The 16,589-nt window shown below is 39.1% G+C and overlaps 1 protein-coding gene across 1 annotated transcript in view; it reads right to left on the bottom strand.

The window, feature by feature from the left end:
• sspo (SCO-spondin) overlaps nt 1-16,589 on the bottom strand; it is an 83,517-nt gene that overhangs the window by 4,274 nt on the left and 62,654 nt on the right. Inside the window, exons 107-114 of the mRNA XM_028005826.1 lie at nt 16,341-16,468; nt 16,097-16,251; nt 14,951-14,997; nt 12,641-12,805; nt 10,231-10,448; nt 8,211-8,306; nt 2,480-2,540; nt 1,800-1,930 (exon numbers count right to left, since the gene is read on the bottom strand). Coding sequence (XP_027861627.1) covers nt 1,800-1,930; nt 2,480-2,540; nt 8,211-8,306; nt 10,231-10,448; nt 12,641-12,805; nt 14,951-14,997; nt 16,097-16,251; nt 16,341-16,468 — 1,001 coding nt within the window. The remainder of the gene's footprint in view (nt 1-1,799; nt 1,931-2,479; nt 2,541-8,210; nt 8,307-10,230; nt 10,449-12,640; nt 12,806-14,950; nt 14,998-16,096; nt 16,252-16,340; nt 16,469-16,589) is intronic.

The raw sequence follows: 16,589 nt of genomic DNA, 5'->3' as shown, positions 1-16,589 counted from the left end.
CACTGATATCAGATGCTTTAGGAAAAACATTTTAAATATTTCAGGCACACTCAGCCTGAATGTTCTCTTTAATCCCCATAGCCTGGAGAAAAGCCTGAGAAACCATGTATACAAAAATGGCTTTTAAGTCTCCATATTTGTACTGCTGGTTCTCAATTAAGTCCAAAACGAAATCTGATAAGACCTCCGTTAGATAGCGGAGCAGATATTTTGTCCTCTCTCTGATGCTCTCATCTAGGTGTCCCCATGCCAAATCCAAATCTTCCTCTGGGATTTGGTGGATAAATTCCTCAATCGCAGGAATTACATAGTCTTCGACTAAAACCTGGATATCTCCCCTTAGTAAATCTATGACAGCCATTTTGTTACATTGGACTCAGATCTACCACTCGAACTGACTTGAAATGTGGTAGAATTTTACCAAAAGGAGTTATAGAAACCCCGCCCACGTGTTACACAACAAAGCGGTACGTGACACGTAATAAGACCCAGATGATGTCTGACATCCAGGTAGTTTTAGTCAGGCTCTCCCTGTCCATCATTTCCCAGATGAACATGTTCATCTGTCTCTTTGTTAATGTCAAGGTAATATAAGTATATTTATAAATATAAATACATTTATATTACCTGTGAATGACGTCGAGCGTCGCATTGCAGAGAACTGCAAACACTGAGACAAGCTAGTTAGATTGAAAGAGGGCTAAGCTAGACAGCTACATAGATAGTTAAGCCAGCTAAATAGAAACAGCTTTATTCATGTCCCAATGGGCATTTAATTTTACAGCAAGACACAATAAAAACAACAACCTCAAGTCCTGTTATACGTTAAAAGTGTGTTAACAGCTTTCAATGCTCACCCATACTGAATAGTGCATATATACTGGGATCAATGGTGTGAAAAACAGTGTTTAACTGTCAGGATGGGGTATTTTAGTTTATGCCAGTTTAAGCACCAGGTTATTGTGGCTGATTCAATAAACAGGGGTGGATACTAAATCTCAGACGTAATAAGGATGGAACATAACAATTATCAAAAGCTGGCATCTAATATGAATCAGTGGGAAAGGGCAAAATTAATGTCAAACTTAATTGTTTAAAATGAACAATAACCACTCAATGTTTTAGTAAAAGACAAACTCTAACAACACGTTCTTTTATTTATGTTGTCCATTTAATGGTCCAATTAAAACATCCTCAAACCAGACAACAGTTCAGCTCTTGGTGAATGAAAATAAAACTTTTCTGTGCTGCCTAGTCACCGTTTCAAATTCCTGGTTGCCACGGTAAGGAGAAATTATGACACATTTGGCAGAGCTGATGTTTATTTTTATAAAATAAACATCAGCTTATGAATGTGTGGATGCCAAGGAAGATTCGTGTCACCATAGTGATGAGTTTGCTGTTTTAAAAGGATGAAAAGACAAAAACAAGAAGAAAGGAAAAACAAGACAAGTACATGCGTTTCCCATGGCTCATCTATCCATTAATGAATCATGAACCTTTGTTGGGAAGACATGTTTAAGTTCCAAGTCGATCAGATAACTTAGTTTGAACTTGGGAGAGTGCTTAAAAAAATCTATGTGTTAAACTTTGTTTTATTTTATAAAAGCACACTAAAGAACCCTGAGGTGATCAAGCTTTATAGACCAAATGGAGAAATTTGAGGTTATAGCAGGTTTCACCACATTATAACATTTAAATAATATCAAATTTCATAGTCGTGAGTATGACAGTCATTTGTTCACACAGAAAGATTGTCAATATACATGTGTGTGTGTATTCGTCTTATCTGGCTATACCTCCATGATGACATCAGTCCAGGACAGACAGCGTCCCCTGCAGAAGCTGACCTCCACGTTGTCAAGCCAACAGTTTCCCTTGGTGATGTTCCGAACCTCGACGTAGCGCCTGCACTCCGCCCCAGGCTCACCTGGTGAAAACAGAGATGAGGACGAGAACAGTGACGAAGGAGACAGAGAGAGACAAGGAAACGCAGCAAAAGCACAGAATCATGTAGTTTCTGCATAGAAAGAAGAAACAGAGGGATGATATGAGGGGAAGGAAGAGCAGAGAGCACAGTGACATTGCCTTGCCCTCACAGCATGTGACATTTCTTCCGCAGGGAGACAGATTAAAGCCCCAGTGTAGGCTAAGTAAAGTAATCTCTCACTAATTGGGGACTGCAGCACTCGGTTTTTACCCTTTCAGAAAATGAAGAATGGAGCATTCACGTCCACTGAAGTGCTTTGGAGGCCATCACCATTAAGGCTGTTTCAATATGTGCTTGTTAGAACAGTTTGCTTCACATTAGCATCATCTGCTTGGTTCTGTGTTGCAATCCATATAAACTCCCAAAGAGTTGAAAGATGAGACAGAGCATTAGACGTGCCGATTAAGAGACAGATTAACATGACAATGAAAGGAAGAGAATGATCCACGTGTCCAGACACAGCGCTGACTTCCTGCATGTTGCACTGACCTGGGAACTGTTTTCTGCAGACTGGACAGCAGTTGCCTGGTTCCTCCACTTTCACTTCCCCCTGAGAAGGAGATGATGATTACTTTAGCATAGTTTTCAAATTGTCTACTGAAGATTTTATTTTATTTTTTACAGTGTAACTTTTAAAAACTGCAAATTGAGGTCAATCCAGTGGGCCACGGAACCACAGGAAGACCAATATTCCATATCATAAATGTTGAAGTCATAGAATATTATTAGGCCTGTCACAAAAATCAATAAATCAATTAATCACATGATAAATTAAAGCAAACTCAATAATTTCCATTGACATGATTTATCATTTATGTCTTTTTTGTCTCTTTCTACCAAAAACTGTATGGTAAAAGTCTTGAGTTTTATGCTTTAGTCTCAACTAGCCCTTATTTTGAAGGACAATTTTGTTATCAAAGACTTCAAAATTTATTTGATTTGTTTTGTTTATTTGTATTGTATATTTAAAAAGTCTTCCAGTTCCAATGTTAGATGTTCATTAGAATTTAAAGTGTAGTGATCTGTCAGCATGTGCTCTTGCATTATTATTTTGCCATTACCATCATGTTACTTAAATATAGTCTCAAAACAAAAATATTTTTCATTTATCGCAATAACTTCTGGAACAATTTATCCAGAAATTTGTTATTGTGACAGGCCTAAATATCATGCAGCTACATACAAATAAATAGATACGGTATATTAAAAGCAAAACGTGGGAGACACTGATGTTGGAATTGTTTTTTTATGTTATATGCATATTTAATAATAATCAGAAGGGTAAAGAAAATCCAGTTAATAGAATAGGATTCATCAAGGCTTCGACAAACGTCCCATTATTTGTTCTGTTCAGAGTGACAGTACCACATTTGGACCACATCACTGATGTCAATTACTTTGGAAGTTATTTGTATTTTCTATCTTTAATTAATAGGATGAAAGCTTTACCTAACTTCCCTCCAACCTGCCAAAAATTTTTCATTTGATCAATTTTAGATCATTTTATTCAAATCCATAACTCTACCACCAACTTAAAAAAAAGCCTACTTTAGGTTTTTCTTAGTTGTGTCTTAAACGTAATCATCTCATCAAAATTAAAGTCATAAAAATATTGAGCCTCTGCTTGTATTTTAGAGAACTGTCGTCATACAACATTGGTTTTCTTCTTGCAGCAACAGCATACTGTGCGTGTTTGGATGTTTTGATGTCAGTGTTCTTCCTGTTGTGGGATTTTTCAACCTTAATTTCAGTCCCATGTGTCTTAGATGTTTTAGTGGACTGAAACTGTTGAAGACTTTGCCTGATTTAGAAAGGTGAACTTGTTGACCTTCAGCTAGGACGATCTCAGAGATTCCCTCTGCTTGCATAAGTTTGTATCTGAGTGTTCAGTGTTTTCTCAAACTTTCCAAACATATTAGATTATATTTCATAAGTTTGGTTGGATTAGATTAACTGTTCATTTTTGATCAGTTGTAAAGTCAGGGTGCATGGCTGTCTGTTTCTGTGTGAGGCAGACAGTAGCTGCATTTCCATTACAAATGTGCGCAAAGTGAAAAAACACAATTTCACAATTGCTATGTTTCCATCAAGAAACACAATTAGAATCACACAGGAAAAAGTTGTGCACACGATAAGTCATTAAAAAACATGCTGAACCATCATCCTCCTACAACTACTTCCTGTAATCATCTGGTTGTTGATCATGTGACTCGTATGATGTGAAAAAAGTACTTCTGTTAACATTTTTAAAAAACAACCAATGTCAATATGGCCAAATTACATGTTTTTGTTCAAAATGAAGTAATTTTAATACTTCTAAACATTGATTGGAACCTAAAATAATGGAAATTGTCAGTTTTTGACAACTTCATCCAAACTTTCTATCAAAGAAACAAGTTTTTTCAAAAGCAGCGCATTTCCATTACGAGAATTTATTTTCAAAATGTCAACCGCAGCTACTGTAGAATGAACAAAGCTGGTAGAATATTTCCATAGACAAATGCTCAATTGGTCTTGGGTCACACTACACAAAAAAAAAAAAAAAAAATTGTTGACGTTTCTCAGAAAAATTCTAGGACATATCTTAGAATTACAAGACAATATTGTTTTCATCTTTTTCTAAGCTGGGGCCAATAGCAGGACAGTGATGTTAGAGAAACCAGGGTGGAAAAATGGCAAAAGGGACAAAAACAAGACACAAATGAGGAGACTAAAAATAGTCCGGAGGAGACAGGCTGTAGGAACACGCAGGAGGGAGTGTGAAGGAATGACACTGCAAAGGAGAAGATATGCAGGACAGTCACCATGCAGACAATGAAATGTGTGGTGCTGTGTGATACCCAGGGCTGACAAAAGCTGCTGAGGAAGTCTAAGAGTCTAAGAGTAGACTTTGGCATTGTGGCTGCCACATCCCAAAGTCACCTCAGCATCCTTCACTGCTCTGGCACCTAAACATACACATACATCCAAAACCCCTTTTATCCTGTCGCTGTGCTACAAGATCACTTCAGGTTCTGGAGTTTTAATACGGGAAAATGTGGGGAAAAATGGAATAATAGTAGAGTCTAAGCTGGGGCCAATAGCAGGACAGTATTTATGTAAAATACTTACAATGCCAGTCACGACTTTACATAGACTCATCATTATTCACTTTTGGGCTTTATAAAAATGCATTGGAGCTGTTCCTTTTCATAGGTAAAAGGTTTATGCAACACACAATGTCTTGTTAAGACAAGAATAATATGATAAACATTAATGCAAATTTTCAGTAAATAATATGTTCATAATCTTAGAGCCATAAACAGTTTCACCAATATGGGCAACCAAGCATGCATCATCAACAGATTGTAAACAAAGCAGTTTACCTTCTGTTTAATTTAACAATCTACAGCTCTTTCAACCACTTACTAACTAGCAATGAGACTGATGCAACAAAAGAACAAAGTTAAGAACTTCATATGGTGGCTCCCTTCCAGGCCAGAGCAGATAGGATAGAATGTACAGTATCTGCTTTTCAACGCTCCAGTCAGGCCAAAATAAAATCAGCTGCTGGATTTCCCAAACAAAACACTTCACATTATTCTCTGCCTGCTTGTTTGTTGTTTCTTTGTTCAGTTGACAAGATGGTCAGTGCAGTTGATAATGATACCTTACACAAAGAAGAAAGAATATTAAAAAGAAATGGAGAGTATGTCCAAATTCTTTATGTTTACCACAAATTGCCAAGTAGCGAGATAAGACTTGGATAGAATAGGATGTTCCGCTAAGGCAATGATCCCAAACACTGGCTTTGGAACATTAACACACTGGAATGGCCTTAACTACATTGAAAATATGTGCAATTAGTTCTTTTAGCTTCTGAATTTCAACAAAAGAATTTGTAGTTTTTCTGCATCTTGCTAAGAAACATTTAAATATTAAAGTATCCAAATATTCTTTAGGTTGTATGTTTACATTTGAGTCTTTTGACCTTCTATTTTGAAAACTCATCGAATGCGCTTGTTGTATAATCATCCGTGTCTGGATCTAACGGATAACAAAGAGTCGGTGTTTGAGAGGAAAACCACCTGACAGGTTTTCTCACCAGCTTTGACAACACGTTCAGTAAACTACCCAGAACAAGGAGCTCAAAGCTGACTCATAAATCACTGCATGCTGACAGAAAGCAGTGTTGAGACGGAAACCAGCAGGCATTAAATGACCTTTCCGTACCGACTGAGGTGTAACTTCACGGAGGCATAGCTCAGAGAAAACAGGAAGGAATTTGAGAGTGTCAGATGGAATCATTGCATTGGCCCATTTACTTTCATCACTGCCTACGTACAGCAACCATGAGCTAAAAATACCTATTCAGGTCACAGTGTCAAGAATGAGACAGCAGATTTTGCCTGCTGTGGCTTATTTTGAACTTGCTCTCCAAGGGGAAATTTTTTTATGAGGACGTTGCTCCTGAGTATTTTTGAGCACAGCTAGCTGCTAAAGCTCTACACTGTGTTTGTATAGTGCTTTAGCCTTAGTTTTAGCGGGACAAATGTTTATTATTAGTGCTTTAAAGTTAGCGCAACTAACTTTTAGCTAGCTGTCCCATGTTGGTTGAGACATTGCTGTGGGAAATTTGATGTAATGTTTGATTCTGGCCTGACTCACAGTGTCATAGTGTATCTGACAAAAAACTGAACAAGCTAAGACAAATCTAGCATCAAATGATAACATTTATAGCTCTGTTAAAGAAGTGGAGTTTATCTGGAGTAAACCAATACAAAATAATTGCTCAAAAAAGAATTTTAGTATTTTTTTTAAAGACTAAGTAACAGGGGAAAAAAAATCTTACTATATTGTTACTGATACAAGGCAATCAGTTCCAGTTCCTGGTGGGATGATCGTCATCGTTGGATAGGAGAATAAAACTTGAGGCTTTCAGCTTTAATCAAATACAGGTTGAATTAGCCTGAAACTGAACTAATCTTATGAAGTAAAGACGGTGCTTCACAGCAACCGAGACAGTAAGGAAAACAGTTAAGTCTGGTATTGATCTGCTTCAGCCAGTGAATCTTAGAGAACATCTTCCTTCCCTTTCAGGGGAGACGGATCATTTTAGCCAACTTAGCCATTTCAGCCATGCAGTTCTTTAGTTACTCTAAAGAACTGCAAATTCATCTGAATGCCATTACTCAAAGCATTTTATCCTCAATAACAAAACAGAGGTCGCCATGACAGCACTTTCTTTAACTGCTGAGTCATCAAACTTCCTGACTAATCTCGACTCGCACCACCTGCTGTTAGTGTAGTCTGTGATTTTTTTGTCAGCTGCTCTCTAACTGTAATGACAACCAGTTGTTATAAAATCATGGCCTGTTTTGGGTGTGTTGATCCTCAACAAGAAAATCATGTTTACTGTTCAACACCAAGCATTCTGCATTAAATTTACATCAACATGAATTAGTTCTGCTTCATTTATCATATTTTGTCTGAAATAGAGTGAAAGTCCATATATACATCAGAGCATCTTTAGCAGATTAGCGCATAGATTATGCCATTGCGACGGCTTTATTCTCTGCTGTTGTCTTTGCCCATATAAAAAGTACTTTATAATGACTGAATTACTAAAACATCTGCTCTCGTTTACAGTTTTGAATAATTTCCTAGTCTTAAAGCAAAAACGAGTCTGAAATTCTGAGACGCAACTTGATTTTTGCTTGATTTTACCTCCCATTCCCAGTTGGGAAAAACCTGCAGTAGTTGTGGTCAGTTGGTGGGGGCGAGTTGGCTTCAAAATCTGTCAGTGTGAGATGCACTGTGTCATGGTTCCTGCGTGATTTAGATTTAGAACCACAAGAATTTATTGTAGAAAAATGTTGGAACAAAATATCCGCTGCTGTGGGGTGAAACAGAGACCACAGCCTGGTGAGTGACATTCAGCTCAGTGAATGGCAGCATGTAGTTTGCGGTTTCACTGCTGTTTGAGCCAATTAGTGTTCAAATATATATAAATGATCTAGTATTGACAAATTATTCATGTTGTTTCTGCTCCATTATGACTGAATGTTTTCAGTAAGGTTGTTGAAAGGATGTTTTTTGAAATATTTGGCATAAGACCAGTGTTGTACCTGATATAAAGGAAAATCTAAGGTTCTAACTGTGAACATTTTGGAGAAACAATATTAGCATTGGCAGCACATTACCTGGTTATGTAAATCTTTTATTCATTTCTGGCTCTCACCTCTTCGCAGTAAAGTGGAGGACACCTCGCCTGGCACAGCGTCCTCCCGTTCACACAGCTGCATGAAAGACAGCCGTCTTCCCACTCTGATCCCGCCTGCCTCACACACACACACACGCAAACGCACACACAGCAAAAAACACACACATTATTACATTCACTAGTAAAATCTACGTTTTTATAAGGATAGAAAACAAACAACATTTCTGCCACTCATGGTTAATGTTTGTGTGGAGTCATTAATTATCAAAAAACAGTGTGAAAATCATAACAGAAACATGACCCTGAACATAACTTGCAAAAACCTAATACTGTGGATTGGCCTACTTAACATCTATTGGAGCCTGGAGTCTTTTGTGGCCGTCTGGTTGAGGCGTTTGATTTTCTCAGACGGTGAAGCGGCCCTGAATTTCCTGACAAAACGATTTTCTAAGGCTGTTTCATGTAAATCGGAATCTACAAAATTCATTCTCATTCCCAAACGCAGCTTTTCTGCTTTCATTTTTCTGGAGCCCACTTTTTTCATTCTAACCACCGTCAATGAAAATAAAGAGTTCTATATTTAACTCGTGTTATTCAACTTTACAAACATAACAAAGGGCTGTGGTTCAGTAGATCCCTGAGGGATTTTGTAAGACATTTAATAGCACTGACCTGACATTTTTTGAAAAGACAAAACAGACCCATAATATTATAATATAATAAGTTCTTTACCACTGCATTTTTTTGCATTTTTTTCTGCTATTTTATAGCACACTCAAGTAACTATGTTACCTTCAGCTTTTTATAGCAAATAAAAATAACTTGACTTTGCAATTAGATGCCTTGAAATTGGCCTCAGCAGGAATCTCTTGTTTTATCTGACACTCCATCAGCATGAAACACAACAATGCTCCTCCATTGTGTTGTTTACAGTCGTTCTTATGAGTGTATACACTTGGCACATGATGAACTCAGCAGATGTGTGTTTGCTAATGTGCTGCTGCGGCATGTGAGATAAAAAAAAATAATAACGATGGCGCTCCTCCACCTCCTCGCAGCGCTCCTACTGCCATCTGCAGGAATCCCCACTCCTGGTCATAAACAACCAATTAGCACATTGCCCATACACTAGCATGATTGACTGCACTATGAAACCTCCTTATTTCACAGAATATGTGTCTCATACTACACTGTCACCACATGGTGATAGTTTTAACAAATGTGTAAGAAGAAAAAAAACAACAACATTGTTTCTAAAAGTTCCATACACCATGAGAAACTGATCCAGTTTTATGGATCATGTTAAATCTAATCAGGTCTTAATAGAATAATCAAATTCACTTCAATACAAACCAGTTATATACTCAAAGTCAGAGCCAGTTCCATTCATTTCAACCTGGTCAATAAAATAGTGGTCAATAAAAAAAAAAACTTCATAAGGACATGAGTCAACCCTATGTGACAGAAAGACAGACTGAAAGACAGAAAGCACAGAGGGAAAGAATCAGAGAGAAATAAAGCCGACTTGTGAGAAAAGAGAGAGGGGGAAAAAAAGAAGAAAGACTGATCAAGGTGAGGGTAGCAGAACTCTTGTCAGTGTGTGATTAATTCAGCGACGCTCTAATATCCCTTCCTTCATGAATAATTTCTGGCAGGCTTGCCCGGTTGCGGCCGGAGAACAGGCTTTCCAAGGGGCCCCGCTGCATAATGGATGAGGCTGCAGGGACGGAGAGGCCTTGTGGTGTAATGTGGCCCCTGAGCCTGATCGCTCATCTTCCAACAGGCTCTTCTTCTTCTTCTTCATGAGAAAACACCACGATGTGGCCGAAATGCACACACCGCACAGTCACACTGTTAAAACGGGAACAAGCTGCCAGCTTCACTGGCCATCAGGCCTTCACTGGTCTGGTTACCTCCAGTGTGAGCACAGATATGTGTGTGTGTATGTGTATGTGTTTGACTGAGCCAGTATTCGGCTACAGATGTGTATGTGTGTGCGTGCGGGGGTGTAGGCGGCCGTGTGTGGGGGTGTGTGTACCTCTCGCAGGACGCCCTGGTCGTGGCAGGGGCAGAGGGCGGGGATGACGCAGGCGCCCGCCGGGTTTCGGTACAGCCCCTCCAGACACACGCAGCCCCCGGCCGGGCGGCTGCAGCTGGCGGGGGGTGCGGAGTAAATGTCTCCGCAGCTCCTCTCACACAGCGGGGCTTCCTCCTCCTCCGGGCGGCTCCGCCTCCACCGCTCCCCGTTGGGACACGCTGCACAGGGTGACAGGGAGGAAAAGGGAGGTGAAGTAAAATCCCCCCAGCTATTCCACTTCTGGATGCATCTCTACCAGCTTTGGACAAGGAGAGACTGAAATCTTTGTGTTCTTTTTTCTAAAAAGCTCAAACAGAGAGATGGATAAGATCAGCTTCACATGTAAGTATCAGCTGATCACCCAAAATTTGGGACATTGGGGCAGATTTATTGAACCCCCAGTTTTTAAGCCTTGCTTCCAATTCTGAGTTAGATTTCGGTCTGGCCTTTGACTGAGCCAGTATTCGGCTACAGCCATGTCTGCATGTTTAGCTGCATGTTTGCTGGAATATGAAACGCCACCAAGTCTCAGGTCAAGATTTTTTTCCAGGGTTGTTGCCTGTTGGAACAAACAATTATCACATGATAAATTAAAACGAGCTCAATAATTTCCATTTGCACGATTTATCATTGGTTTTGTTTCTCTCTCCCTTTCTACCAAAAACTGAAAGATAAAACTCTTCAGTCTGCTGCTTTGGTCTTAACTAGCCCTTTTTTTAAACTGATCCATTGAACTCTACGTAGTGTGCACAAAGTCTTTTTATACTGTGGGAGGAAGCCGGAGCACCCGGAGAGAACCCATTAATGCACATGGAGAATGGAGAATTTGAGGCAAATGATTAATCATGACGGATGTCGGAAGTGTATATTTCAGGAGGCTGGGGATTAAAACAGGGATTTTAATAGTTAAATATTAAGTTTAGATTGACAATAGTAAATTAAAACCATTAATTTAAGTAGGTTTCTTTATCATTCTATCAGGTTTAAAATTTTGAATCATACTTGACTTCAAAATATCTTAAAAGTAAATTAAATGTCACTTACAGACATTTGCTGCTGCTGTTGTTGTAAAATGTGACTAGAAATTTTGCCTGCTTGGAGAAGAGCTACAAAGAAATAATTTTGGTTTAATCATTTTACACGTTAGCATAAATATAGAATAAAGAATGATCCCAAAGAAATGATGCTGCCGCTCCATATTTGATGGGTTGTAAACAACCCACTCGAACACATTTGTTCTGTATGGTGCGGAAATGTAAGTAATAGACAGAATGTAATGTCTCCCAGCTTTTTCTGTGTAATTGAGAGCTTGACACCAACAGCAGCCCACACTGCTGAAAGCCGGGAAGGAGATAAATGAGTCCATTTCTATGCTCCCCTGTGAACTGGTTATGAGTCTGTTGGTTTTTCACTTTTCTTGTATTTTAACTATTAAACAAACTGGCAAACAAATGTTTATATCTGTTTTTAAAAGAATAGTAGTCTTCTCTGTCAAAACATTCTCTCAGAGGCACCAGAACCATGTGATTCACCGAAGAAGGTAATTTCACAAGCTATTTCTGGACAACAAGACGCAGCCTGTATGGCATGTGTCATACAAGTGACAGGGAAGCACTTGATGAATCACCAGCCCTGTTAGACAAACAGTCTTTCAGCAGTTTCAGTCAGAGTTCATCAGAATACAATCTTTTCTAATTGTTGTTAACAAAAATGCCATGGTTATGTTTTTCAATGTCTTGCCGCTTCTGTCTTTGAATTGAGTGTGGTCCATGCATTTATTTGCTTTTGCAAAGGAAGTGGCTGACAGTGAAAAATGAGACCAATTCTAATTTTGATTGCCAGTGAACCAACGGCCCAAAGTATTTATGAGTTTTGACCAGAGGGACAGAGGAGAAGACTTTAAGCATGAGAGTGTTTTCCTTATCACAGTTTTGAAAACGTGCCATAACATGACTGGAACCCCTTTGAAGTTAGATTAGTAGGTTTGTTGGAGATGAACCAAACCTTTGAACAATGAAAACAGGCAAAATGAAATTAGTTAACAGAGCCAAAGGTGATACTTTTTTCTCTCTCTTTTTACTATGAAAATAGCATTGTGCAATGTTTTGACATATATTTTTTATGTGATCAACACTGCAAATATTGACTTGCTGCATTAACTCATTCTAACTGTCATTAAAAGCTTTTGTTACTCATAATATGATTGCAATTGTATTTCTGTATGTGATGACAACATCTGACATACACACATGAAAACCAGAGGGCAGCAGATCATGTGAAAATATAATATTTGTGTCATTCTCAATACTTTTGGCCATGACTGTAAGTGACCATCTGTTGAACATCACTCCTCTGAGCTGCGTTCACTCACCACAGTCAGGAGCTACGCAGGCCGTACTCCTGATGTTCAGTCCATCACACGGGGCTCCGCCGTACAGGCTGGGCTGCAGAACCCGTCTGGTGGAGCTTTGCTGGCCGGTACCACAGCTGGCCGAGCACGGACTCCATGGCGACCAGCTGGACCACTGGCAGGCCACTGGACGAGGGCAGAGCAAGGCGGGTCAGAACAACTTCACGCAGTATGTTTAGGTCATATATTGACAAATATTTAAACGCAAGATGAAGCAGTTGATCTACAGATTTCCTACATATTTGTTGAAACTTTCCGCATATCGTGACATTATGGTATGTGACAGAAAATCTGTGAAAAAAAAATCCAAGCTCCTCTGCATTCACCCAGTACTAATGAGAAACAACCAATCAGAGTGCAGGAGGCGGTACTTAACACTGTCAATCATGCTTGTCTATGCGCTGATCATCCCTCCCCTGTTCTCTGCTTTGCTACAGCTTCTTCTAGATCAGGGGGGCCCAAAGTTGGTCCTGGAGGGCCGGCATCCGGCATGTTTCAGTGCTCTCTCTAAAACATCCAGCATGTTTTAGTTCTCTCCCTGGTTTAACGCAGCTGGATCCAATGATGGCTTGTTAGAAGGCTTAAGAAGAAAACATGCTGAAAAGGTTGTTACTACCACCAGGGAGAGAACTAAAACATGCTGGATGCCGGCCCTCCAGGACCGACTTTGGGCCCCCCTGTTCTAGACAGAGTCTGGCATGAATGCTAAATCAAGTTAGCATAGCCTGTGATGACGGCAGATAAAATGTTTCCCTGGTGAGTTGTTTCTGCCATTAGCATATTTAGCAGCACGTCCATTAATATAATTGACAGCACTAAGCCCCTTCTCCTGGCTCTGATTGGCTGATTCTGACCGGGAGCGGTGAATTTATTCAGATGGCTATGGCAGCTCAGGGAGGAGGTGGAGGAGATCCCTCTTTTAACAGTTTGTATACTTCATATTATACTGTTTAAACAAATTTGCAAAAAACATTTTTCTTTCTCATAAAAGTTACATATTTTGTTGTTTAGCAAACAACAAAGCCTGGACTTAATAACCCAGGGGTTTCAAAGCATCTTTAAATGCTGTCAAACCTTTCAATGTCAGTATTTAACTTTTCGCAACTGTGTCTTTAAAAACAAGTAAAAAAATTTTTTAAAGTCCCTGAATGAGCCACGTACACCTTTAAAAATCCCAAAAGTCATGTTTTACAATTAATATAAAAATGTGCTAATTTTCTTCATCCCATCTTGTACAAGAAAAAGAGATAAAAAGAGATAAATAACCATTTTTTCTTTATGCTACTTTCCTTTTCCGTGATGTAACACTGCTGAGTCTGCCAAGGCATTTGCCTGCTGTGGATCCCTCAGCCCCCCATCCCATCACTCTGAACTTTCTTCTCCCTACCAATTCATTATCACTCCACAGACGTCTGATCCTGTCTGCATCTTCATCCTTTTTCCTCCTTAATTTTAATCCCACCAGTAAGCTCGCATTGTTGCAAAGTGAAACGCGTCACGGTGATCGTTCGGCACCACATCTTTATGCGGCGTGACAAACGGAGACCCTCTGCTTCACTCAGACTTTAATTTACCCGCTGCAGCAAACGAATGAAAACTGTCATCTGAGCAAATTTACTTGCATGAAAAATAAAGCTCCGGTACAATTACACTGAAAATTCTGCGGCTGCCTAAAATTAAAGCCATTCTTCAACTTCAACACCAGCTGGGAAAAACGGTGAAGTAGGAACTCAAATCAATGAAAATGTTAGGTGTTGTAGAGGAACAGGAATCATGTTTGATCCTTTCTGTCCGTTTCACGTTGCACGACTCCAGCAACTGTTTGTCATCTCTGACTTTATTGTTACATTTCCTTCTGTTTGTTAGTCACCAAATACGATTTGCATAAAAACCAGCTGGAACAAAATGAAGAGCTGGTTTTATTACACATTCTCCACAGTTACCTTCCTGCAACAAGTTAAACATAAAAGCTGTTGGACGTTACATACATATGGGTAAAAAGTTGTTGTGGTTTTATGCCGTCCTAAAACTTCAAAACATCAATAGAGCCGTCACGATCCTTTTCCAAAACCAAAACGCCAGTAATGGCTCTCATAAGCTGTGATTGATACGGCTGCAGCTCACTTATTGTGCCCAACTGTTCTAACAGCTGGCAGTAATTATCCATACAGTAAAATATCTAATCCATCATGGTGCTGAGAGTTCAGCCAGACATAGTTATTGTTTTTATCAGTGGAAAGGTTCTGGCAGCTGTTGAAGAGCTTCGCTCACCATCGCAGCTTTCTGAGGTGCAGCTGAACGCTCCGCTTCGACAAACGCTGGAAGGAGGAGAAACTCGTCAGTGACTCGATAAACAGGAAGAGTAGATCTCACTGATTATTGCTTTTTAAAATAAAGAACACTGAAACACCACGTAAAGCATCTGTCCACACGCCGAAGACTAGAAATGATCTCAGTAAAGCCCTTAGATTTGTTTAATCTTCATAAATTAATCGAGAAGTTTTTATTTTTTTTTGCATTTATCATAATAAATATTCTCTGTGACTGCAGCCCTGGTCCTTAAAAAAAGTCAGCCTGTCAATAAGTTTGTGGTGTAACAAAATGGTGACAAAGGATGAATAGATTACATCATTTGTTTAATCAAAACTTGGAGATTTTCACAAGCGGACATAAAAGCACCACTTTCCTCAGAATCCTGGATTCTGTTCATTTTTACTCATCTTACACAATGTAAAGCAGACAGAACAATGTCAAATAAAATATAAGATCGAGGTGACTAGGTTGTATTGTAAATATAAATTGTTTCTTAAGTCACCTGGTTAAATAAAGGTTAAATAATTTTTTTTTTAAAAAAGATGTTAAAAGAGTTTACTCTTTTTCCAAGACTTTAGTTTTTTGATTATTTCATTGTTTTATTAACATCCATGCCATTATTAACAATTCATAATTGCTTCAGTAAACCATCCCTGTGTCATCTTTATGTACTCACACAAAGTGAATCAAATGTTTGTTTGTTTTTTTAAAAGCAAGCACAATTGTTCAATTTGAACAATGAAAAAATTATTTTAAAGGAACATAGTCACTTTTTAGCTATTTTAGCTAAAATAGCTAAAGCAACCTGTAGCTAAACTAGCTTAATTTTAGCAAGCTAAAATATTTTAGCTATTTTAGCTAAAGCAACTAAAGGTGACAAGACCAGTTTTTAAAGACGTGACTGTAAAGACCCTCAGGCTAAAATCTCATTTTAGTCATTTTTTAAATAATGAGTAAAACAGCTATTTTTTAAGTTTAAATCACTATCTTTTTAAAATAAAAACATAAGTCATTAAGGTGTCCTAATTTTCATTTTTTGGACCAATGTCCTCAAGAGATTCTGATTTAGCATAATTTTAATCAACACCTCTGCCTGTCTCTTACCATGTGTTGCAGCGGTGCTGAATAACTGTTCCAGGCTGCAGCAGAACCTCCGTAAAGCCCTCGCCGCTCGTGTTCCAGCTTTGGTATTCAGGTGGCAAAGAGAGTGACGAACAGGGACAGTCTGCGTGAGGAACACAGGAGCCCTCATACAACACCTAGCAGAGACACAATGAGATGGTTACAGACAGCAATAGAGGAGCTGGATAAAACACAGAAACACTTGGAGACAAAGGGATGTCCAGACCTGTCCAGGAGGACAAGAACAGCCGGAGGTACAGGGTACAGGTAAACACTGGGTGTGTGGCCACAGGTCCTCACATGTGAAAGGACAAGAAGCTGAACAGTTGCTGTAAACCTGCCTGTTGGGACACTCTGCAACACACAAGATGGGAAATGTCAACAGCCGGAAATAAAAACGGAGACATACAGTGAATGTGTTTTCACTAGCCTCAGTTCAATTGGGGACCAAAACTGCAACATTTGTTACGTGTTC

Source organism: Xiphophorus couchianus, chromosome 21 (assembly GCF_001444195.1).
Source record: "Xiphophorus couchianus chromosome 21, X_couchianus-1.0, whole genome shotgun sequence".
Classification (NCBI taxonomy): domain Eukaryota; kingdom Metazoa; phylum Chordata; class Actinopteri; order Cyprinodontiformes; family Poeciliidae; genus Xiphophorus; species Xiphophorus couchianus.
The sequence above is the reverse complement of the archived record's forward strand: the minus strand, read 5'-3'. Positions and strand labels throughout refer to the sequence as shown.